We start from the raw sequence: 25643 nt of genomic DNA, 5'->3' as shown, positions 1-25643 counted from the left end.
ATAAATCTGAGGATGTGATTGGAAATGAACTTGACATCTGTAGCGTAATGAGGCCCTGTAATTGGATAAACAGTGTATCTGAGGTCACAGATGACTGCAGACCAAGGATGTGTGTGTGTGTGTGAGCTGTCAGACAGATGAGAGACCCTAACCCTAACCCTAACCCTTGCCTCAACCCTAACCCTAACCCTAGCCTCAGCTCTCTGCCTTGATTGATCCCTCAGGCAAAAACCCGCCCAATGCTCTCTCACCCTCTCCAGACCAGACTGACTTGCAATGTGCAGACAGAGCAGGAAGTTGCAATAGGCCCGTGCAACCCAAGGTTTGATACCAGCACAAACAGAAACCCTCTTAAACCTAAACCTGGACTCAAACCTAACCTAACCCTAACCTCAACCCTAACCCTAACCCTAACCCTAACCCTAACCCTAACCCTAACCCTAACCCTAACCCTAGCCTCAACCATAACCCTAGCCTCAACCCTAACCCTAACCCTAACCCTAGCCTCCACCCTTCCTGCTGTCAGGTGAGGTATGCCTCGTTGCCATAGAGATAACCTCACTAGGGGTTAATATACAGGGAGCCAGGATTTGAGAACCATTGTTGTAGACTTCTGTATGAGTAATGCATGTCCTGTATGTGACTCATGGGTTTTTGGGGGGGGGGGGAAGGTGTTACTTGGCAGGTGTCAGTATGATGTGTGTACCTCCCACTGAAACCCAACCATTTAGTTTGACCCCCACAGTACTGTAATGACCAGACCAAGAGCCAAAGACCCAGAGCTCAGATCTGTCCAACCCAGGGGAAGAGGCCTCCACCCTGGCCTCCTCCCTCTCCACCTCCCCCCTCCCATGGAGAGACAGCAGGTGCCCTTTAAAACTGACAGGCCTTTCTTCTCCAGGCTCACCCAGGCTCTCACGGATCATTACTGGATTGTTAGTCCCAGGGGTCCATTATACTGGATGTGGTGGGTAGGAGGTCTCAGTACGTCAGCTCAGTACTGGATGTGGTGGGTAGGAGGTCTCAGTACGTCAGCTCAGTACTGGATGTGGTGGTTAGGAGGTCTCAGTATGTCAGATATGAATAAGAACGGAGGAGAAAGGAGGATCAGTGGGTGAGATCTTAGCGCTGTATGCTTCTCTGAAATACAAGTATATGATAGGGTTTTAATATTGCCTATGTTGTTGCCTTGGCAAGACAATGACAAAGGTGTTGGCTGATGTAGAAACAGACTGGTACTCAGCGGGCTGTAATTGGATCACCAGGTGCACTCTACAGCATAACATATGCTGCTTCTCTGAGGGCTCACTACGTAGGACTAACAGAACACCTCCATCTCCTCAATCAGGTGAATGGTAGGGACTTGGGAATGTTAGGGACTTGGGAATGGTAGGGACTTGGGAACGGTAGGGACTTGTGAATGGTAGGGACTTGGGAATGGTAGGGACTTGAGAATGGTAGGGACTTGGGAATGGTAGGGACTTGGGAATGGTAGGGACTTGGGAATGGTAGGGACTTGGGAATGGTAGGGACTTGGCTGTGGGAAGAGACTAGCTTTTGTGATACTGACTCACCACATAGACACCTAGTTATTCCTGTACAGTGTACATAGGTTTAAGACTCTTCTAATTCCCACCCCATAGACTTCTAGTTATTCCTGTACAGGTTTGAGACACTTCTATCTCTTCCCCGTTCAGGTGAATGGCAGGGACTACTCCAAAGCCAGCCATGATGAGGTGGTGGAGGTCATCAGGAGAGACCCCATCGTGGTGCAGGTCGTCCGTCGCCATGGCAACCCCGCCCACGCACACCAAACATTTAAGGAGGTGCACGTGGTGGACGTGTGCACGCAGACTGACATCACCTTCGAACACATCATGGCCCTGGCTAAGCTGAGACCTGCTACTCCACCTGTACCCGACATCTGCCCCTTCCTGCTGTCAGACAGGTGAGGAGCATCTAACCCTAACCCTAACCCTAACATTAACCTGCTATCTGCCACTTCCTGCTGTCAGACAGGTAAGGGGCATCTAACCCTAACCCTAACCCTAACCCTAACATTAACCTTAACCCTTACCCTAACCCTAGCCTCAAACCTTACCCTAACCCTCAACCCTAACCCTAACCTGCTATCTGCCACTTCCTGCTGTCAGACAGGTGAGGGGCATCTAACCCTAACCCTAACCCTAACCTGCTATCTGCACCTTCCTGCTGTCAGGTGAGGTATGCCTCGTTGCCATAGAGATAACCTCACTAGGGGGTTAATATACAGGGAGCCAGGATTTGAGAACCATTGATGTAGACTTCTGTATGAGTAATGCATGTCCTGTATGTGACTCATGGGTTTGGCCTAATGGATTTTCTGCCAGAACTTTCTAATACAGTGAGGGAAAAAAGTATTTGATCCCCTGCTGATTTTGTACGTTTGCCCACTGACAAAGAAATGATCAGTCTATAATTTTAATGGTAGGTTTATTTGAAAAGTGAGAGACAGAATAACAACAACAAAAATCCAGAAAAACGCATGTCAATAATGTTATAAATTGATTTGCATTTTAATGAGGGAAATATGTATTTGACCCCTCTGCAAAACATGACTTAGTACTTGGTGGCAAAACCCTTGTTGGCAATCACAGAGGTCAGATGTTTCTTGTAGTTGGCCACCAGGTTTGCACACATCTCAGGAGGGATTTTGTCCCAATCCTCTTTGCAGATCTTCTCCAAGTCATTAAGGTTTTGAGGCTGACGTTTGGCAACTAGAACCTTCAGCTCCCTCCACAGATTTTCTATGGGATTAAGGCCTGGAGACTGGCTAGGCCACTCCAGGACCTTAATGTGCTTCTTCTTGAGCCACTCCTTTGTTGCCTTGGCCGTGTGTTTTGGGTCATTGTCATGCTGGAATACCCACCCACAACCCATTTTCAATGCCCTAGCAGAGGGAAGGAGGTTCTCACCCAAGATTTGACGGTACATGGCCAGTCCATCGTCCCTTTGATGCGGTGAAGTTGTCCTGTCCCCTTAGCAGAAAAACACCCCCAAAAGCATAATGTTTCCACCTCCATGTTTGACGGTGGGGATGGTGTTCTTGGGGTCATAGGCAGCATTCCTCCTCCAAACACGGCAAGTTGAGTTGATGCCAAAGAGCTCCATTTTGGTCTCATCTGACCATGACTATGGTCCCAGCTTCCTTGAGATCATTGACAAGATCCTCCCGTGTAGTTCTGGGCTGATTCCTCACCGTTCTCATGATCATTGCAACTCCCCGAGGTGAGATCTTGCATGGAGCCCCAGGCCGAGGGAGATTGACAGTTCTTTTGTGTTTCTTCCATTCTTCCAATAATAGCACCAACTGTTGTCACCTTCTCACCAAGCTGCTTGGCGATGGTCTTGTAGCCCATTCCAGCCTTGTGTAGGTCTACAATCTTGTCCCTGACATCCTTGGAGAGCTCTTTGGTCTTGGCCATGGTGGAGAGTTTGGAATCTGATTGATTGATTGCTTCTGTGGACAGGTGTCTTTTATACAGGTAACAAACTGAGATTAGGAGCACTCCCTTTAAGAGTGTGCTCCTAATCTCAGCTCGTTACCTGTATAAAAGACACCTGGGAGCCAGAAATCTTTCTGATTGAGAGGGGGTCAATTACTTATTTCCCTCATTAAAATGCAAATCAATTTATAACATTTTTGACATGCGTTTTTCTGGATTTTGTTGATGTTATTCTGTCTCTCACTGTTCAAATAAACCTACCATTAAAATTATAGACTGATCATTTCTTTGTCAGTGGGCAAACGTACAAAATCAGCAGGGGATCAAATACTTTTTTCCCTCACTGTAGATAAACCCTTTATTCATAAAGAACATGGGTTAGCCTTGAATATGAAATTGAATTAATAAAATGCGGATGATGTAATAATGTAGACATTAGTAGACACTTTTATCCAAACTGACTTACTGTAGTGAATGTATACATTTGTATGGGTGTCCCCTTGGATGGTTCTCCTCAACACGGAGATGCTTTATTATTAGTTACGTCAACCTGATGTGGTTGTTCAGAGCCGCCTCTACTGTATCATGGTGGACAGCAGCATTAACCCCCCCCCCCCCCCCCCCCCCCAGTACGCTCTCCAACTCACGTGTAATAGTTGTGTCTGCAGTGCAGTCACACTGCCGCATCCATTTCCTTTAAGAGTTTACAAGGTGATTAAAAACAAATGGAAAGACGGATGTACAGCTCATTCTCCATCTATTTATAGGTCTTTACTGGGCCCCAGATTAAATCAATTTGTCCTGTAAACCACAAATCATCCGTTCCCTCGTCTGTGATACGGCTGATAAGGGGGAGGCAGTATGGATGCTGGTGTGATTAGAAATAACAGTGATGTTACTGTGGGCTGGTTATACCCAGGGCTGCCATGTCGCTGCATACATGCCAAGTAAGCATCTGTAAATCAATATATTACAGAGGAGATAAAACCCACTTACATGGGTTTTATGTCTCGTTAAAATGTGTCTATGTTTCAAATGAAACAATGTGTGTATAGATCCATGCCATTAGTTGCTTTATTGGGGGTTGTAAAATAGGTCTTTGCTAGTGACCGATATGTACAACGCAGGGAGAAAGGTGTTAAAACCAGCTTGCTACTCACACATCTTTCTTTCTTTCTCCCCCTCTCTCCCCCTCTCTCGCCCTCTCTTTCTTTTCCTCCCCAGCTGTCACTCCATCCACACCATGGAGCATGAGTTCTACGAGTGTCCAGAGTACCTCTCCAACACCCCAGCTGAAGTGGACATGCCAGATGAGTTTGAGTACGAGGTAAGTCAATATTGAGCCCCACAAATTCCTGCCATGACAATTCTCCCACAGCGATTATATTGACAAGTCATCTGGCTCTTGGTCAAATATAGTGCTCCCTACATATGCCCTACAAAGCTAATTACAACCACATATCCCGGCAACTCATTTTGTCATCCAAATGATAAAGATTAAAATACCGGTATGAATCTTACTACCTCAGTTTGGTATGTTTTCCCTATAATGAAGGACACTTGTCAGACACACTTGCAGTGTTGATAAATAGCCTAACTGGGAAGCTGGGAGGCTGGGAGGCTGGGTGGAGAATGTAATTTGTGTCAGAGAGGCAGTGACTGTGGGAGACGTGAGGTGAGGTGAGGTGAGGTGATGGGTGACGTGGTAGTGTGTGTTTGTGCAGTGGTGGTGCTCGTTTAATGGTCGCCCGTGGTTCACTGCACAGGATTCTGGGTCATTAGTGTTCCTCTGCTGCCAGCTGTGGTTTAACTGCCTCTTCTGACTAAATGGATGGATGTCTCTCTGTGTGAGAGAGGGATGAGAGAGGGCGTGAAGTTTGAGCACACACTCACAGGCACACACACACAAGTACGCACACAGGCACACACACACGCGCAGGCAAGCACGCACGCACACACACACACACACACACACACACACACTGGCCAGCCCAACTGAGGCAGGGTCAGTGTCAGGTCATGACCTGATTTCTGATGTTATGGCTACTCTTTCCCATCAAACACACACACACACCTGGCCCTCAATTACTCTTTGTTCAGTCAAGTGTATCTAACTGTACCCTGAATGGCCTTGCTCCTCAAGGGAAGGGAAGAGTTGCCCTAGCAGCTCAGGGAAATTAGCTGTGAAGGATATGTTTAGCCTGGCTTCATACTAACTTAAGCACAGCTACAGTGCAGCTGTGGGAGGTTTTTCTTCCCAGTGACCTGCTATAAAAACAACACACAGATGCAGATGATCTTCTACCATGGTCTCTCTAGGTGGTGTATCTCTAACCTCAGAGAGTACATCCACAGGTTATTACAAGATCCCGTGCTGACGATTATAAGGTGGTTTACCCCTTTACGAGTGAATGTACTGCCTGCACTACACACTGTGATTTCTCACTCTAGGAGGGAGTCTCTAATCTAACCTCAAAGATCTCCAGATTACAAGGTTGTGTCCTGTACTACACACTGTGATTGTTCTCTCTGACAGTAGGGAGCTAGTGTTCTCTAATCTCTCAGTACATGGTAGTTCATCAACAGTCATGGTGCGTTCATGTCAACCACTTTTCTCGACCGTTCTGAACCGTTCTAAACTGTGTGGAGGTATGGAGTCTACTCGCCAGCAACAGCTGAGTCCTAGTGAAAAGGGCCCTTCCTCCTTTGAGGGAAAAATGGCTGTTTATTGTGGCTAGACTTTTTTTATTTATTTTTTATTTCACCTTTATTTAACCAGGTAAGCCAGTTGAGAACAGGTTCTCATTTACAACTGCGACCTGGCCAAGATAAAGCAAAGTAGTGCAATAAAAACAACACAGAGTTACATATGGGGTAAAAAACATAAAGTCAGAAATACAACAGAAAATATATATACAGTGTGTGCAAATGTAGCAAGTTATGGAGGTAAGGCAATAAATAGGCTATAGTGCAGAATAATTACAATAGTATTAACACTGGAATGCTAGATGTGCAAGAGATTATGTGCAAATAGAGATACTGGGGTGCAAAAGAGCAAAATAAATAACAATATAGGGATGAGGTAGTTGGGTGGGCTAATTTCAGATGGGCTGTGTACAGGTGCAGTGATCGGTAAGTTGCTCTGACAACTGATGCTTAAAGTTATTGAGGGAGATAAGAGTCTCCAGCTTCAGAGATTTTTGCAATTCGTTCCAGTCATTGGCAGCAGAGAACTGGAAGGAATGGCGGCCAAAGGAGGTGTTGGCTTTGGGAATGACCAGTGAGATATACCTGCTGGAGCGCAGACTACGGGTGGGTGCTGCTAAAGTGACCAATGAGCTAAGATAAGGCGGGGATTTGCCTAGCAGTGATTTATAGATGGCCTGGAGCCAGTGGGTTTGACGACGAACATGTAGTGAGGACCAGCCAACAAGAGCGTACAGGTCACAGTGGTGGGTAGTGTATGGGGCTTTGGAGACAAAACGGATGGCACTGTGATAGACTACATCCAATTTGCTGAGTAGAGTGTTGGAGGCTATTTTGTAAATTACATCGCCGAAGTCAAGGATCGGTAGGATAGTCAGTTTTACGAGGGCATGTTTGGCAGCATGAGTGAAGGAGGCTTTATTGCGAAATAGGAAGCCGATTCTAGATTTAACTTTGGATTGGAGATTCTTTATGTGAGTCTGGAAGTTGAGTTTACAGTATAACCAGACACCTAGGTATTTGTAGTTGTCCACATACTCTAGGTCAGACCCGTCGAGAGTGGTGATTCTAGTCGGGTGGGCGGGTGCCAGCAGCGTTCGATTGAAAAGCATGCATTTAGTTTTACTAGTGTTTAAGAGCAGTTGGAGGCTACTGAAGGATTGTTGTATGGCATTGAAGCTCGTTTGGAGGTTTGTTAACACAGTGTCCAATGAAGGGCCAGATGTATACAAAATGGTGTCGTCTGCGTAGAGGTGGATCTGAGAGTCACCAGCAGCAAGAGCGACATCATTGATATACACAGAGAAAAGTGTTGGCCCGAGAATTGAACCCTGTGGCACCCCCATAGAGACTGCCATAGGTCCAGACAACAGGCCCTCCGATTTGACACACTGAACTCTATCTGAGAAGTAGTTGGTGAACCAGGCGAGGCAGTCATTTGAGAAACCAAGGCTATTTAGTCTGCCAATAAGAATGCGGTGGTTGACAGAGTCGAAAGCCTTGGCCAGGTCGATGAAGACGGCTGCACAGTACTGTCTATTATCAATCGCGGTTATAATATCGTTTAGGACCTTGAGCGTGGCTGAAGTGCACCCGTGACCAGCTCGGAAACCGGATTGCATAGCGGAGAAGGTACGGTGGTATTCGAAATGGTCGATGATCTGTTTGTTAACTTGGCTTTCGAATACTTTCGAAAGGCAGGGCAGGATGGATATAGGTCTGTAGCAGTTTGGATCTAGAGTGTCACCCCCTTTGAAGAGGGGGATGACCGCGGCAGCTTTCCAATCTCTGGGGATCTCAGACGTTATGAAAGAGAGGTTGAACAGACTAGTAATAGGGGTAGCGACAATTTCGGCGGCTAGTTTTAGAAAGAAAGGGTCCAGATTGTCTAGCCCAGCTGATTTGTAGGGGTCCAGATTTTGCAGCGCTTTCAAAACATCAGCTGTCTGAATTTGTGTGAAGGAGAAGCGGGGGGGGCATGGGCAAGTTGCAGCAGAGGGTGCAGAGTTGGTGGCCGGGTTAGTGGTAGCCAGATGGAAAGCATGGCCAGCTGTAGCAAAATGCTTGTTGAAATTCTCGATTATTGTAGATTTATCGGTGGTGATAGTGTTTCCTAGCCTCAGTGCAGTGGGCAGCTGGGAGGAAGTGCTCTTATTCTCCATGGACTTTACAGTGTCCCAAAACTTTTTGGAGTTAGTGCTACAGGATGCAAATTTCTGTTTGAAAAAGTTAGCCTTTGCTTTCCTGACTGCTTGTGTATATTGGTTCCTAACTTCCCTGAAAAGTTGCATATCGCGGGGGCTATTTGATGCTAATGCTGTACGCCACAGGATGTTTTTGTGCTGGTCAAGGGCAGTCAAGTCTGAGGAGAACCAGGGGCTATATCGGTTCTTAGTTCTGTATTTTTTGAATGGGGCATGTTTATTTAAGATTGAGAGGAAATTACTTTTAAGGAACAACCAGGCATCCTCTACTGACAGAATGAGATCTATATCCATCCAGGATACCTGGGCCAGGTCAATTAGGAAGGCCTCCTCGCTAAAGTGTTTTAGGGAGCGTTTGACAGTGATGAGGGGTGGTCGTTTGACCGCGGACCCGTTACGGACGCAGGCAATAAGGCAGTGATCGCTGAGATCCTGGTTGAAGACAGCTGAGGTGTATTTAGAGGGTATGTTAGTCAGGATGATATCTATGAGGGTACCCATGTTTACGGATTTAGGGTTGTACCTGGTAGGTTCGTTGATAATTTGCGTGAGGTTGAGGGCATCTAGCTTGGATTGTAGGATGGCTGGGGTATTAAGCATATCCCAATTTAGGTCACCAAGCAGTACAAACTCTGAGGATAAATGGGGGGCAATCAATTCACATATGGTGTCCAGGGCACAGCTGGGGGCTGAGGGGGGTCTGTAGCAAGCGGCAACAGTGAGAGACTTATTTCTGGAAAGGTGGATTTTTAGAAGTAGAAGCTCAAACTGTTTGGGCACAGACCTGGATAGTATGATAGAGCTCTGCAGGCTATCTCTACAGTAGATTGCAACTCCACCCCCTTTGGCAGTTCTATCTAGACGGAAAATGTTATAGTTGGGGATGGAAATTTCAGAATTTTTGGTGGCCTTCCTGAGCCAGGATTCAGACACTGCTAGAACATCAGGGTTGGCAGAGTGTGCTAACGCAGTGAATAACTCAAACTTAGGAAGTAGACTTCTGATATTTATGTGCAAGAAACCAAGACTTTTGCGATTACAGAAGTCATCAAATGATAGCGCCTGGGGAGTAGGAGTGATACTGAGGGCTGCAGGGCCTGGGTTAGCCTCTACATCACCAGAGGAACAGAGGAGGACTAGAATAAGGATACGGCTAAAGGCTTTAAGAACTGGTCTTCTAGTGCGTTGGGTACATAGAATAAAGGGGGCAGATTTCCGGGTGTTATAGAAAAGATTCAGGGCATTATGTACAGACAAGGATATGGAAGGATATGAGTAAAGTGGAGGTAAACCTAAGCGTTAGGTAACAATGAAAGAGATAGCATCGCTGGAGGCATCAATTGAGTCGGTCTCCGCGTGTATTGGGGGAGGGGCAAAGGAGCTATCTAAGGCAGGTTTAGCTAGGCTGGGGGGTCTACAGTGATATAGTACAATTAGAAATAACCGAAACAACAATAAACTAACCATGTTTGGGCTGAGGCTAAACATAAACAGGATGTAGTACCGTAAAAAGGAACAGTCCAGCAGATATCAGCTGTATAGCTGAGTTATCATAAGGTCCGGTGGTGAAGTACTAGTGAGTAAGAGGCCACGGCTAGCGTGTGCTAGCGGGCCAGGGCTAGCAGATGGATGGAATCTTCGTGGTTAACGTCGTAACCACATCAGACGATTTCGTCGGCAGACCAGTCGTGTAGGATCGGCGGGGCTCCGTGTCAACACTAGGTGGTCCCGTCCGGTTGACAGAGAGGTAGATAGCCGGGAGATGGGCCTAGCTCAGGATGATTAGCCAGACCACAGCGTCCGTTTTGTTGTAGCTAGCTGGCAGGTTTAGCTAGGCTGGGGAGTCGTAAAAAGGAACAGTCCAGCAGATATCAGCTGTATAGCTGAGTTATCATAAGGTCCGGTGGTGAAGTACTAGTGACTAAGAGGCCACGGCTAGCGTGTGCTAGCGGGCCAGGGCTAGCAGATGGATGGAATCTTCGTGGTTAACGTCGTAACCACATCAGACGATTTCGTCGGCAGACCAGTCGTGTAGGATCGGCGGGGATCCGTGTCAACACTAGGTGGTCCCGTCCGGTTGACAGAGAGGTAGATAGCCGGGAGATGGGCCTAGCTCAGGATGATTAGCCAGACCACAGCGTCCGTTTTGTTGTAGCTAGCTGGTAGCGACGAATCCGGAGTTAAAGGTCCAGTGATTCAGTGATTCCGGCGGAAAAACTGATATGTTCTGGGTCGATAACGCGCTGTGCAGACTGGCCGAATATCCGGTGATCAATGTCCAGTGATTAAAATTAATCCCGCAGAAAAAAATCCAATGTTCTGGGTGAAACACCGCTAGCTGTGGCTAATAGCAAGTAGCTAGTTAGCTGGCTAGCTAGTTTCAACTGGAGATTCTAGATTCTAGATAAAGGTAAGTCAATAATAGAATCCGTTCCACATTGAGTGAGGCGGGTTGCAGGAAAGTATATCTTGTAGAAGGATGAAAAGTCTGATAGGGAAATATGTACGAAAAATAGGGTATTTACAGGCTATTTACAGACATTTACAGACATACGATAAAAACACAACTGCACTACTCCGCCATCTTGGATTAAAAAAAAGATGTTGAAGAAATGAATGTATTTTTTTAATCAGTCACCTCTGTGCTTTAGCTCTAATCTTTCCCAACTGCCACCAGGAATCCTTTGGAAATTAGGGTATCCCTTTAATCAGGGTATCCCTTTTATTAGGGTATCCCTTTAATTAGGGTATCCCTTTAATTAGGGTATCCCTGTTATAGTCCCTTCTTTCTACCCCCTGCCTTCCAACTGTAACTTCACAAGTAAAATACATTTGGCAGAGCAAAATGTCAAACTGTACAATTATATATTTCTGTTTCTTCCCAACACAGCAGTGACTAAACAGACCAGGGTTAATACACCTGCAACATTAAGGGAACACGCTGTGAAGTAAATGCCATCGGTGCGACCATCAAAGACATCCCCAGTGGGACACCCGTCTGTGTTTTGTTTGATATGAGGTTTTAGTGCAATTGATGTACAGACCACCCTCTGGGCTGGGGGACATGGTAGGTGTGTGATGTGTTACCATGGTGAGGAGAGGTTAGGAACCACACAACAAGAATAAGCAAAGACCACAGGAGGTGGGATGTCATTTATCAGACAATAATTCAACATCAATTGCAGTCTTAACTGGTCTGGAATGATGCAGCTTTAGTACCAATGCCACAGTATACCATGGTGATAGTGGGTTACTTGTTGAATTTGTTTCAGTGATACAGTTGGTTTACATTCAAACACACACACACACACACACACACACACACACACACACAAGCGTATGAATGCACACACACATGCACTCACTCTCACACATTATTTCACCCTTTGCAGAGATTTACTGGGGGAACTGCGTGTTTCTCCCTATGGGTGCACACAGAGCTATGTTGATCAACATTTTGGTCTCGGTGAAGTTGGGGCACCAAGGTATGTGTTGTTTAAAGGGGAATTTCACCCTGGGGGAATCATGTCTGAGGCATGTTTCACACATACTTGCCCAGGAGGAAGGCAGGTCAGGGCTTCGCGCTCTGAATGATACACCCTATGACATCTTCCGGTGTATTGATGGGGGGGGGGGGGATCTAAAAATGAATGTAGTCCTACTTTGTGGTATTTCGTGAAGGCTCTATGTTATAATGATTGCACTATACGTTTTTGTGGGTGCAGATATGGTTGTCCTTGTTCCATATAGCCATTGGACGTCTGTCAGTGATGTTCCTATTGGCGGATTCATTGCTAAATATACAAGCAGACACATTTTTTCCATTCTATGAAAGACTACAACTTGTGTTGGGCGGTGCTTCATGCTCTGGCCCCTGTCCTTCCTCCAAGGCAGGCTTCTTTGTAAAATAGGCTATATCAACAATTCTATTTTTACCTCTAATTGAGAATATTCCGTTTTGTTGTGAAGGAAAAAAAATTGATGGTATCGCATCACTTCTCAACTGTCGTTGAAATTGATTCCCTAAGAGTTCAGTCTGATAATCTTTGATCACCGCATCATTCTTGATAGCCGCAAGCCACTAGGAGAATCAGGGTGAATCTCTGGTAGGTAGAACGGTGAAAGGTAACACATTTTTGCGCTTGTTTGTAATTAGCACAGCCAGGCACAGAACAACACACAGGCATGATGACAAATATTAGTGAAAAACAAACGTTTACAAAAAACCTTGCCAAGAGAAGTTCTGAGATGACTGTGTGTTGGAGGTTCCAAGTAAACAACGGCATTATTGAAGTTGTGGCCACGCCCCCCCTACCTTCGCTATGAATGCCAGACTTTTTGGTTCACTTTTTGGTTCCTGATTCTACCAGTGAAATGAAAATGTCAGAGTTCTAGCTTGTGGTTTGGACAATTGTGATGTTTATGATAAAAACGTAATGATGCTAATATAGCAATGAATACATGCCATGGCAGAGCCAGGGTGAAATTCCTCTTTAATGAACAACTGGAACAGGGCTGGATGGGACTGGAACAGGGCTTGATGGGACTGGAGTCTGAACCCCACTAGAGTGAATAGTGAATATTTCATCACCGTGGTAACCACATCCTACTCCGTCTGGGGATCTACTCTGGCTTCTAGCTGAATATCATCAGTAGAAATTAGCAGAGGGCCTTAATGCTGGAAGCATTCGTTTTAAGAGGGTCTGTATAATTATCTCATACTTATCTAACTTTAGAAATAGATAATTCACCCTTCTGTGTCACTAACCTACTTCCTACACAATGGTGCAGAATGAAGTCAGTACCATATGTTGATATGTGCATAGATTTAATTTCCTGGCAACAGCTCTCTAGTTAGTGACAATTCTCAGAGACTAAGCTCAGAGTATTCATAAAGCGTTTCAGAGAGTGCTGATCTCCCCCTGGTCCATCCATTATAACCTGAAAGGCTAACTGATCCTAGATCAGCACTCCTACTCTGAGATGTTTTTGGAATATGGGCCCAGCTCTTTAACTTGAAAAGAACAAGGTCATTATGAAGTCTGTTCAGGTAACACATCTCTGTTGGACTCCTCTCCTCTCCGTTGTGAATTCTCTCTGTTCTGTTCTGTCTCTACAGCAGGTAGAGCTGTGCCGGCTCAACAGTCAGGAGAAGTTGGGTCTGACGCTGTGCTATCGGACTGACGATGAAGAGGATACAGCTATCTACGTCAGCCACGTAAGCACCACCACCATCACCACAAATCCTTAGGGGCAACTCAGACTTAGGAAATGTACGCCTTTCTTACACACGCCTTTCCTACGCACTTCTCAGTAGTTGGTATTCAGACTTACCTTATGGCGTGGTTCCCTAGCGTGCTGAATAAATGTCATTCAACTGCTGAAAAACCTCCCACTTGCTGGCCAACAGATTTTCCTGTGGAGTTCATTCAATAGGGGTTTCAGTACATTTATCTAAAGTCATCACTTTAAATTTGGTGTACCTTTCATTATAACTTTCTCGACAGGCTCACTAGAATATATTGAGAGAACGGTTCAGAATATTAGGGATCAATTAAAGAAAACCATCTATTGTAAATACACGCATATTCGTTTCCTTTTCAGCACCAGTTGTTAGATTTAAAAATACTCTGATCTTGTATATTATTTAGGGTTAGGAAAGTATTTATGAATCTTATTTTTTTTTAGTTTGGAGAGCCTTTATGCACATAATATATCGGTGAATCAAAAATACAGTGGTTTTATTCATCCTGAAAGTTGCCATATTCAATTGTTCAACCCATGAAATATTAGAAGATGAGAAAAGTGTACAATAGGGGTTTAACAGTAGTCCTATAAATCTATCCTAATAATCCTCACTAATCACGAAACTGTGATGACAACGGTCCAGTCGTGATGGTCTGAGTTCCATGATGATTCAATAGACTCCATGCCCTAAATTATTGCACAACTTGTAATACGTTCGCCTGATACAGTATGATCCACTATTACTAGCGATCCTCAGGAACAACCACATGAACGTGACAGAGGAAGGTAAACTAACGATGTAATGGAATGATGCAAAACATAAGGAAACAAACACTAAAGTGACAGTTATAAATGTATGTGAGTATAACTGAAGGTGGCTACATACAGTGAGGGAAAAAAAGTATTTGATCCCCTGCTGATTTTGTACGTTTGCCCACTGACAAAGAAATGATCAGTCTATAATATTAATGGTAGGTTTATTTGAACAGTGAGAGACAGAATAACAACAAAAAAATCCAGAAAAACGCATGTCAAAAATGTTATAAATTGATTTGCATTTTAATGAGGGAAATAAGTAATTGACCCCCTCTCAATCAGAAAGATTTCTGGCTCCCAGGTGTCTTTTATACAGGTAACGAGCTGAGATTAGGAGCACACTCTTAAAGGGAGTGCTCCTAATCTCAGCTTGTTACCTGTATAAAAGACACCTGTCCACAGAAGCAATCAATCAGATTCCAAACTCCACCATGGTCAAGACCAAAGAGCTCTCCAAGGATGTCAGGGACAAGATTGTAGACCTACACAAGGCTGGAATGGGCTACAAGACCAGTTGGTGCGATTATTTGCAAATGGAAGAAACACAAAAGAACTGTCAATCTCCCTCGGCCTGGGGCTCCATGCAAGATCTCACCTCGTGGAGTTGCAATGATCGTGAGAACGGTGAGGAATCAGCCCAGAACTACACGGGAGGATCTTGTCAATGATCTCAAGGCAGCTGGGACCATAATCACCAGGAAAACAATTGGTAACACACTACGTCGTGAAGGACTGAAATCTTGCAGCGCCCGCAAGGTCCCCCTGCTCAAGAAAACACATATACATGCCCGTCTGAAGTTTGCCAATGAACATCTGAATGATTCAGAGGAGAACTGGGTGAAAGTGTTGTGGTCAGATGAGACCAAAATGCAGCTCTTTGGCATCAACTCAACTCGCCATGTTTGGAGGAGGAGGAATGCTGCCTATGACCCCAAGAACACCATCCCCACCGTCAAACATTACGCTTTGGGGGTGCTTTTCTACTAAGGGGACAGGACAACTTCACCGCATCAAAGGGACGATGGACGGGGCCATGTACCGTCAAATCTTGGATGAGAACCTCCTTCCCTCAGCCAGGGCATTGAAAATGGGTCGTGGATGGGTATTCCAGCATGAAAATGACCCAAAACACACGGCCAAGGCAACAAAGGAGTGGCTCAAGAAGAAGCACATTAAGGTCCTGGAGTGGCCTAGCCATAGAAAATCTGTGGAGGGAGCTGAAGATTCGAGTTGCCAAACGTCAGCCTCAAAACCTTAATGACTTGGAGAAGATCTGCAAAGAGGAGTGGGACAAAATCCCTCCTGAGATGTGTGCAAACCTGGTGGCCAACTACAAGAAACGTCTGACCTCTGTGATTGCGAACAAGGGTTTTGCCACCAAGTACTAAGTCATGTTTTGCAGAGGGGTCAAATACTTATTTCCCTCATATAAAATGCAAATCAATTTATAACATTTTTGACATGCGTTTTTCTGGATTTTTTTGTTGTTATTCTGTCTCTCACTGTTCAAATAAACCTACCATTAAAATTATAGACTGATCATTTCTTTGTCAGTAGGCAAACATACAAAATCAGCAGGGGATCAAATACTTTTTTCGCTCACAACATGATACAAATATTTTTTTGAAATACAGTGAACAGTCCAGGCATATAATGAAAACATTCTAGAAATCATAAATCAACTTGATAGGTATGTTTCAGTTTGCTGCCATATGACTGGTTTTACATTTGTCTCCAGTGATCATAAGGTAAAATAGAACTAAAACAATTGTCATTTACAATCCCTTTATCCAAATGGCTTACTCATTTACCTAGCTCTTATCAATAGGTCTTATCAATTAGTAAATCACAGTACATGGGGAATGGTGTTATTTCTATCTGAAAAAAAAAAAGAAAGCAGATGTTGTTCCACTTGGAACCGACAGGTTGCTCAACCACATTCATCGTTTCATCGTGCGTAAAGGTGGTGGAATAATTTGGGAATTAAGTCAAATTCAGAATACAGCGTATCTGTAGACACCTCCGCCACACCTTAATTTGTTTGATCTCCACCCGAACAAATAGCGGGTGAATAGCATGCTGTTCTTATGCTTAAATTCAAGGTCAGAGTACACATAGAGAGAAATGGGCATAAAAAAGGGATACGTTCCATTTACGCTCGTTTAACTCTGGTCGGAATTCCCCCCCGAGACTCGATCTTCCCCAGAGAAGTGTCCTGTTGGTAGGACACAGATCTATCCATGCCCCCCTCCTGAGTCTGGTTCTCTGGCATACGGTCATGTGACAAACTGCACTCCAAGGGCTTGGTTAAAGGAAGGGAAGAGACACGGCGTGTTAGAATAAATCAAACAAGGAATCCCACCGCATATCAATTACCTTTTATAGTCAGAAGCAATTAAAAGATAACCGTGAATTCCCATTTGATAGCATATACGTTGTGGAATATTGACTGAATTCAAATGAATTAGGTGTTAAGGAATGAGGAAGTGTTTGAATGTTTGCCAAGCAAATAATATCTCTTCCGCCCCGAATGAACCATGCATGGAGAGAGGAGAGGAAAGTAAGTCAAGTTTGAAATACTCCCCTCGTTCTGTTCAATATTCTAATTGAGGATTTTAATTAGTCCACAGTGAGTGACATCCTTCCTTCTCGTCTCCTGCAGAGTGTAAAATGACACATTTTCCCGCCACCGCGTCTGCATACCAAAGAGCAAAGAGACAGTTGAGTGGAAATAATCTCTCTCAGACTAAAGTAAAATTGAAGCTCTCATTCTGGTGGTGTGTTCTTGTGTGTGTGTGGTATTGCCTTGCTCTTACACCAGCTTTCTCTTCAATAAACCGAAGCGTTACCTCAGGTAAAGTAGGAACAGCACCTGCAGTTGCCTCATAACCTAGGAACAGCACCTGCGGTTGCCTCATACCCTTCTAACATCATGTAATAACCCAAAACAGGGTATTTGTCTAACTTTTGATTCCAGAACATGCTTATCAGCCTCATTAAAATGTATTTTTGTAGATAATGTTGGAGTCACTTTTCTTGTGGAAGCGTAGGTATGCTTTTCCTGTTGGTTTTCAACATGTATGTACATCTCTTGATCTTGACTGGGAGATCTACAAAGTGTTTGAAATAATTGCAGAGAAATTGAAGCGGTATTGAAATCATACCAAATATATTAGATTCCCTCATAAACGTATCCACTGGGATTGCCTGTGAAAAATATGAAATGTTGATATTATTTAAATTATAAATATCTACACGTTTTCAGCTTAATAATTTCTGACTTTTTAATATGCTTCCACTGTTTATTTTCTCTTGCTAAGGGCTTTATTTTGATGTTCAGTTCTTTGATGAAAGAAATGCTTGTGTTTGATTAAGACCGAATTTCAAAGGTAGGAAGGAAAAAAACAGAACAGATAGCTTCAAGGGAACGATTCGACATTCGATACAAGCACTCCTCAAAAATGAAAACAAAATACGGAGAAAATCAATAAATATTTAGATTCATTCCCCTTACTTAAATCAGGCGGGAAGACGGTTGTTGACATCAACATCAGTGTTATCTTGGTGGACAGCTACCACACTAATAAACCTCAGATGCTACAATCCATACCGTCATATTTCAAACTATATGGGAACATCCCAAATGGCACCCTATACTCTATATAGTGCACTACTACCCAAAAGGCTCTGATCAAAAGTAGTGCACTATTTAGGGAATAGGGTGCCATTTGGGACAAACATGCCATTACCATGTGAAGTTGAGCTCAATGGAAGCGTTGAGGTCGGCGTTGTATTGTAAAAGCAAGATCTTCAGATGATGATGATGTTGACACAAAGAGAGAGCAATGAAGGTGTTTGATAATGATCCACCAGCTGTCTGTTCTAGCAGACAGTGTCATGCCAACAGTAGTAACTTGTGTATCTGTGTCTGGATTGTTTTGTTTGTTCAGGTTGGACCCAATAGCATCGCTGCCAGGGATGGGCGCATTAGGGAAGGAGATCGAATATTACAGGTACGTATTTTCATCTCAAGACCAATTGCATGAGCACGCACACACACACACACACACTCTAAGGCACCTGTAAAGCTCTCTTCTACGAACAGAGCTGTTGTTGTCTCGGGGCTGCAGATCATATGCATATTTTATGGATACACTTAAGCTGGGAAATGAAAGTCCTTAGTGTTGCTTTCACACAGCAGCACCACATCCTCCCTGGCGGGTCTCTCTCTCTCTCTCTGAAAACTGTAGAGCCACCTGGGGGGTCAGACACAGTGATACCTGCAGCTAGACTCCCACATCAGAGGGAGAGAGAGGAGTGTGGAAGTGGGTTTGAGTGTGTGTGGTTGTGTGTATATGGTGTGTGTGCGTTTCTGGTTGTACTATCCTTGTGGGGACCAGAAGTCCTCACAAAGATAGTAAAGCAAGGAAAATTCGGACAAGTGGGGACATTTCGTTGGTCCCCACAAGGAAAAAGGCTATTTTAGGCTTAGGGGTTAGGGTTACAATTAGAATTAGGGTTAGTGTTAGGTTTAGGAGTTAAGGTTAGGGTTAGGTTAAGGGTTAGGGAAAATATGATTTTGAATGGGAATCAATTGTTTGGTCCCCACAAGGATAGTAAATCAAACGTGTGTGTGTTAGGTGTGTTATGTGTGAACAGAGATTAGAAGTAGTAGTCAGTGCTTTTCTACACTCCCCAGTAGTAGCAGTCATGATGTTAGGTGACTGGTGGCCTAAACCCTGCACAGTCTCCTCTGATTGGAGGGCTATGCCCCTGTTGTATTCTGATTGGAGGGCTGAGCCCTGGTGTTCTCTGGGTCCTATTATCTCTCTGTGACAACCCCATTACTCTGCAGGGGAAAGATGAACGCCACCTGTCACAGAACAGTTAATTGTATGTCTGGATGGGCGCAGTGCTGCGCTGAGACGAGCCTTTCATGAACACCATGCAGCGCTCTCTCTCTCTCTCTCTCTCTCTCTCTCTCTCTCTCTCTCTCTCTCTCTCTCTCTCTCTCTCTCTCTCTCTCTCTCTCTTTCTCTCTCTCTCTCCCCCATGGCTGTGGCTGGACCCCACACTCCCTCTTTAATCAATGCAGAGTAGAGACAGTACACAGAGCAGACCAGACATCCTCTGCCTGCCTGTGAAAGTGTGAATTCATAATTGACTGGAGGTGCTTTTCTCAGAGAGACGGAGAGGTGGAGGGAGAGATTAAAAGGGGGATAGTTTCCTCAAACACTCCATCTTCTGTGATGGAGGGAGTTAAGTGAATGACTGTGATGTGCACGGTATAGGAAGGGAGTCATTTAAAGGGGGATGGTTTCGTCAGTCAGTCAGGAGTTAATGAGTGTGAAGCTTTTCTTTCTTTATCGCTGCATGTACAGTATCTCTTCTAATCTCTTTGTGTACTAGATACAGTACATTCTAATCTATCTGTGTACTAGACACAGTATTTTCTAATCTCTTTGTGTACTAGATACAGTACTTTCTAATCTCTTTATGTATGTGTTTTACATAATTGCTTCATTGATTCTTCTTCTGTGGTGGAGTTTATTTGTCAGTGAGTGTGAAAGACAGTGACAGGTTCTCTTTCTTAATCAGTATGTGTGAACTATATATTTTCTCATCTCTTTACCTACGTTCTACCAGATCAACGGCTGTGACGTACAGGACAGGCAGGAAGCTGTCGCTCTCCTGTCCAGTGAGGAGTCCAGGAGTATCGTTCTCCTGGTGACCAGACCAGAGGAGGCGTGGCTTGATGAGGAGCACAATGAAGTCCTTGAGGAGCTGAAGATGGAGATCCTAGAGGAGAGGAGGAACGAGGAGGCGCAGAAGACAGGAGGAGGAGAGGAGCAGGTGAGAACAGCTTGGGGAAGACCTGGGGAAGAGAATATGAGCTGGACATAGTTGGTCATTACATTTTACATTTACATTTTTACATTTAGCAGACGCTCTTATCCAGAGCGACTTACAGTTAGTGAGTGCATACATTATAATTTTTTTATACTGGCCCCCCGTGGGAATCAAACTCACAACCCTGGTGTTGCAAACACCATGCTCTACCAACTGAGCTACACAGGACCATTATACACTGAGTGTACAAAACATTAGGAACACCTTCCTAATATTGAGTTGGGAATGGACTACAAGGTGTCGAAAGTGTTCCACAGGGATGCTGGTCCATGTTGACCCCAATGCTTCCCAAAGTTGTGTCAAGTTGGCTGGATGTCCTTTGGGTGGTTGACCATTCTTAATACACACGAGAAACTGTTGAGTGTGAAAAACCCAGTAGCGTTGCAATTCTTGAAACACTCAAACCGGTGCGCCTGGCACCTATTACCATACCCCGTTCAAAGGCACTTAAATATTTTGTCTTGCCATTCAACCTCTGAATGGAACACATACACAATCCATGTCTACATTTTCTCAAGGCTTAAAAATCCTTCTTTAACCTGTCTCCTCCCCTCCATCTACACTGATTGAAGTGGATTTAACAAGTGACATCAATAAGGGATCATAGCTTTCACCTGGATTCACCTGGTCAGTCTATGTCATAGAAAGAGTTCTTAATGTTTTGTCCACTCAGTGTATATCATTATAGATAATCATCATGTTGACTCCCTGTATAAATCAAATGTAAATAAAACATCCAAATAGATCATATTTCAATGTTGAGAGTACAGATGTCTAGGTGTTGCTATTCTAAACAGTATAGATGTCCAGGTGTTGCTTTTCTTAACTCTTAAGAGCTTGTACTAGGATTTGGGCTGATGCATGTTGATATGTTATAGAATATTTTCTATCTTCTCTACTTGTTTTTGTACACCCTCTCTAACCAGAACTCTTTGTTCTCTTTCCAGGCCAAGCAGCAGGAGGAGGATGACGTCATGACAGACACGGCCACGTGTTCGTCCAATACTCAGGACAAAGACAGCGGTATGGGGACGGGGCGCAACGAGGAGAGCTCCGAACAGGAAGTCCTCCTAGCCCGTGTACATCGGAGGCCTGCCCAGGGCCTGAGAGACCGATGGAGGGCCGAGCATGGCCAGGGGCTGGGCAGGAGGGTGGTGCCCTCGGACACCCAGGGACCCAGGGGTCTGATCCAAGCCCAGGACGGTGAGGGCGGAGTGGGGTTAGGACTGGAGTGTGACAGCCGCTTCCAGCAGCTCGTGGAGCTCAAGTGCCAGATCCGTAACGGCGGGGAGTGTGGTGTGTACTACAGCAGGAGAAGCACCATGGAGTGCAGCCTGACGGAGCAGAGCGGGGTGGGGGTCAGTGATGGAGGAGGGATGGAACAGGAGCTGAGGATGTTGAACGAGGAGCTGAGGAGTATCGAGCTGGAGTGTCAGAGCATCATGCAGGCCCACCAGCTCCGCAAGACCAAGAGGGACCCCCCCTGCGCCCCTATCTGCTCCCCAGGACGGAGCCCCAAAGACGGGCGTAAGCGGCATGCCAAGCTGGCCGATATCAACGAGCATCCAGGGGAGAGGCTGTGGGACAGCGACAAGCTAAGGGGGGACAAGGACAGCTCCAGTGCCTATAACACAGCTGAGAGCGCCAGGTCCACTCCTCTAGGCATGGAGAGATCCCCGGACCACTCTCTACAGAGACGCATCAGCCTCACCAATCAGAAGAACCTCCAGAGTACAATGGCAGCCTCCGGCCAGTCCATCTCCATCCCCATCCCAGACAGGTATGTAGTCAATCAATCAAATGTATTTTATTAAGCCCTTTTTAGCCTTGAGTTTAGAAAGGTGGGCCATCAGCCGGTGGGTTCCGGTTCCAATCCCGGGTCTGACATTTCTATTATAGACAATGGATAATAATGTTCTTTTTCAGAGAGCTCCAGAGTGGGACCTCGACCGGGCACAGCCGACAGGATCCCAACCCCAGCCCAGGCACCACGGTCATCTCCAGCAGCCCTGACCAGTCCAACCCCTCCCCCTCCGAGTCAGACCCGGCCCTGCCTGCAGACGACGAGCGCTGCGACCGCACCAGGAGCCACCGGGGGCCACCCAAGGTCCCTACCTACCCATCCCCCTACCACACAGCCCCCCAGCAGGGCCAGGGCGCCTCTCCGGCCCACGCCAGACACCTTCAGAGCTACATGCAGCAGCTCCTCCAGCAGACCTCCAGTCTGGAGACCTACTCCCAGTCCCAGCTCAGCCTCCTCAGTGTCTGCCGGGAGCGCTCCGGCCGCCCGGGGGAACCACGCCTCGAGTGGAAGGTCAAAGTTCGAGCCGACGGGACGAAGTATGTAACCCGGCGCCCGGCGAGGGACCGAATTCTTCGAGAACGGGCGCTGAGGATCAGGGAGGAGCGTAGTGGAGGGATGACCACGGACGACGACGCTATGTCCGAGATGAAGATGGGGCGGTACTGGAGTAAAGAGGAGAGGAAGCAGCAGCTGGCTAGAGCCAGGGAGCAGAGGAGGAGGAGGGAGTACATGCAGAGGAGCCGGCTGGAGTGTCTCAGAGAGGGGCCGGGGAGCGGGGCCGAGGGCCGTAAAGAGGTCAACATCCTGGAACTCAGCCACAAGAAGATGATGAAGAAACGCAACAAGAAGATCCTGGATAACTGGATGACCATCCAGGAACTAATGAGTCACGGGGCCAGAGCACCTGAGGACCAGGGGACTAAACAAGTACACAATGCCTTCCTGTCTGTTACTACAGTATAGGACCACAGCTCTGGGTAGAAGTTACCCTGTACACACAGATTTAGGATCAGTTGAAACTACCCAGGTCGGGCATTAACTATTTGGAGGATAATGCAACTGACCTCAGATCAGTGTCTAGGGACAACCTTGCCTCATACCCCCCTCTCTCTCTCTCTCTCTCTCTCTCTCTCTCTCTCTCTCTCTCTCTCTCTCTCATCGCGTCCATGCGGTATGACCTTACTTGCCTCGTTCAATGTGGCATTTTTTATAATGGGGAAAGTACGATATTTTTCACACTTTGTAAACTCAGTAACATTTTGTAAAATGTTTTTTTTACACTGGTTGTCGATGTACTGTAATATGTTTTCTGCAGTTGCTTATTTATGATGTCATGAAACATGTTTCTATCATAATCAGAATTCTCCGTAAACCACATCGTCATCGAAGTCAAAGACATCGTTGTACGTTATCATGTATGCATTGTTTATCCAACATGGCAGTGATTAACTGTAGCGGTCAGAAATGTGACGACCATTGACCAGACAACTGAGAACAAACACTTGAACACACATACACACGTCAATGTTCATCATCAGCCCAAAAGGAGGCTCTTGTGCAGAATCTTCCTTGTCTTTTACTGAGGATCGACCATATAACTGCACAACCCTCTCAGACCCATTCAGTATGCCAAGCTGGCCATTTTCAGTATACCAAGCTGGCCATGTTCAGTATGCCAAGCTGGCCATGTTCAGTATGTCAAGCTGGCCATGTTCAGTGTGTCAAGCTGACCATGTTCAGTATGCCAAGCTGGCCATGTTCAGTATGCCAAGCTGGCCATGTTCAGTATGTCAAGCTGGCCATGTTCAGTATGCCAAGCTGGCCATGTTCAGTGTGTCAAGCTGGCCATGTTCAGTATGTCAAGCTGGCCATGTTCAGTATGTCAAGCTGGCCATGTTCAGTGTGTCAAGCTGACCATGTTCAGTATGCCAAGCTGGCCATGTTCAGTATGCCAAGCTGGCCATGTTCAGTATGTCAAGCTGGCCATGTTCAGTATGCCAAGCTGGCCATGTTCAGTGTGTCAAGCTGGCCATGTTCAGTATGCCAAGCTGGCCATGTTCAGTATGCCAAGCTGGCCATGTTCAGTGTGTCAAGCTGGCCATGTTCAGTATGCCAAGCTGGCCATGTTCAGTATGCCAAGCTGGCCATGTTCAGTATGTCAAGCTGGCCATGTTCAGTATGCCAAGCTGGCCATGTTCAGTGTGTCAAGCTGGCCATGTTCAGTATGCCAAGCTGGCCATGTTCAGTATGCCAAGCTGGCCATGTTCAGTGTGTCAAGCTGGCCATGTTCAGTATGCCAAGCTGGCCATGTTCAGTATGCCAAGCTGGCCATGTTCAGTATGCCAAGCTGGCCATGTTCAGTGTGTCAAGCTGGCCATGTTCAGTATGCCAAGCTGGCCATGTTCAGTATGTCAAGCTGGCCATGTTCAGTGTGTCAAGCTGACCATGTTCAGTATGCCAAGCTGGCCATGTTCAGTATGCCAAGCTGGCCATGTTCAGTATGTCAAGCTGGCCATGTTCAGTATACCAAGCTGGCCATGTTCAGTATGCCAAGCTGGCCATGTTCAGTATGTCAAGCTGGCCATGTTCAGTATGCCAAGCTGGCCATGTAGAAAGAGTGAAGACACTAAATCTCTGAAGGACGAAGCCATTTCCTTCTTAGAATGTATAGTTGAGCTTTCATCATTTCTGAAAATGTAAAGTCAGTTCTCTTGGAAAATTAAAAAAGTCCACAGAATGTCAATAATTTAGTGGTGTCTCAGAGGTTTTCAGTTTCTCAGTTTAAAGCAGTCTTGACGGAAAGGTTCACTAGTCAATAGTTTTTCCTCAACCTTTCATTGCAAATGTGATCGCAATGGTTCTCATCAATGGTATAATTAAAAAAGTTAATTGCTTACTGATTAAATAACAACATTAATTGGATTGATTTGATTGTTCCATGAATACATTAAATGTAATTTATAAATACAAAACATATTTATTATTTTTTATTGCTTATTTTCAATTATTGTACATTTATTAGCCTACATATGCATATTTTCGGACCTGTCTGAAGATCTGTTTGTATTGTCAAAATAACACAAGTTATTGTCTCTAATGTATTATATTTCACCTAACAGTCCTTCCTAGCATTTGGTGATGCTTCACTCTGATGCTTTTCACTGTACACTTCTCTTCTATCTTTGCTCAGTGTTTATCGTCTTATTTCAAGTAATCGGTAGTTGGTAACTTCATAGGCAGGTCAATGTGTTCTAATTGTGATATTTGCAAAGGAAATGTTAATAAATTATTGTTTATCTTTATGAAACAAATTACTGTATTGTGGTTGGTTGGATGTATTGCTTGGTTACATGACATAATATTCCAATCATCATAGTACCATAACTCATTCACCATCTATTTAATCCATAATGTTGCTATGAGAGGTCTGTCAGCCATTTTGGGGCAAACTCCAAAAGCTCTAGTTATCAA

General features: G+C 45.2%; 1 protein-coding gene across 1 annotated transcript; it reads left to right on the top strand.

Moving 5' to 3' along the window:
• Nucleotides 1-1697: 1697 nt before the first annotated feature.
• LOC311119208 (PDZ domain-containing RING finger protein 4-like) lies at nt 1698-23135 on the top strand (the record flags this gene model as incomplete). Its single annotated transcript, XM_084193939.1, has 7 exons — nt 1698-1948; nt 4710-4812; nt 13515-13613; nt 18409-18471; nt 20105-20311; nt 21316-22170; nt 22305-23135. Coding segments are annotated over 7 exons (2409 nt in total), but the record flags the coding sequence as incomplete, so codon positions are not given.
• Between the last annotated feature and the right edge of the window lie 2508 nt (nt 23136-25643).

The sequence above is a fragment of the Coregonus lavaretus genome, assembly GCF_964263955.1.
Source record: "Coregonus lavaretus genome assembly, contig: HAP1_SCAFFOLD_3458, whole genome shotgun sequence".
Classification (NCBI taxonomy): Eukaryota; Metazoa; Chordata; class Actinopteri; order Salmoniformes; family Salmonidae; genus Coregonus; species Coregonus lavaretus.
Note: the sequence above shows the minus strand (reverse complement) of the source record. Positions and strands in the feature narration are given on the sequence as shown.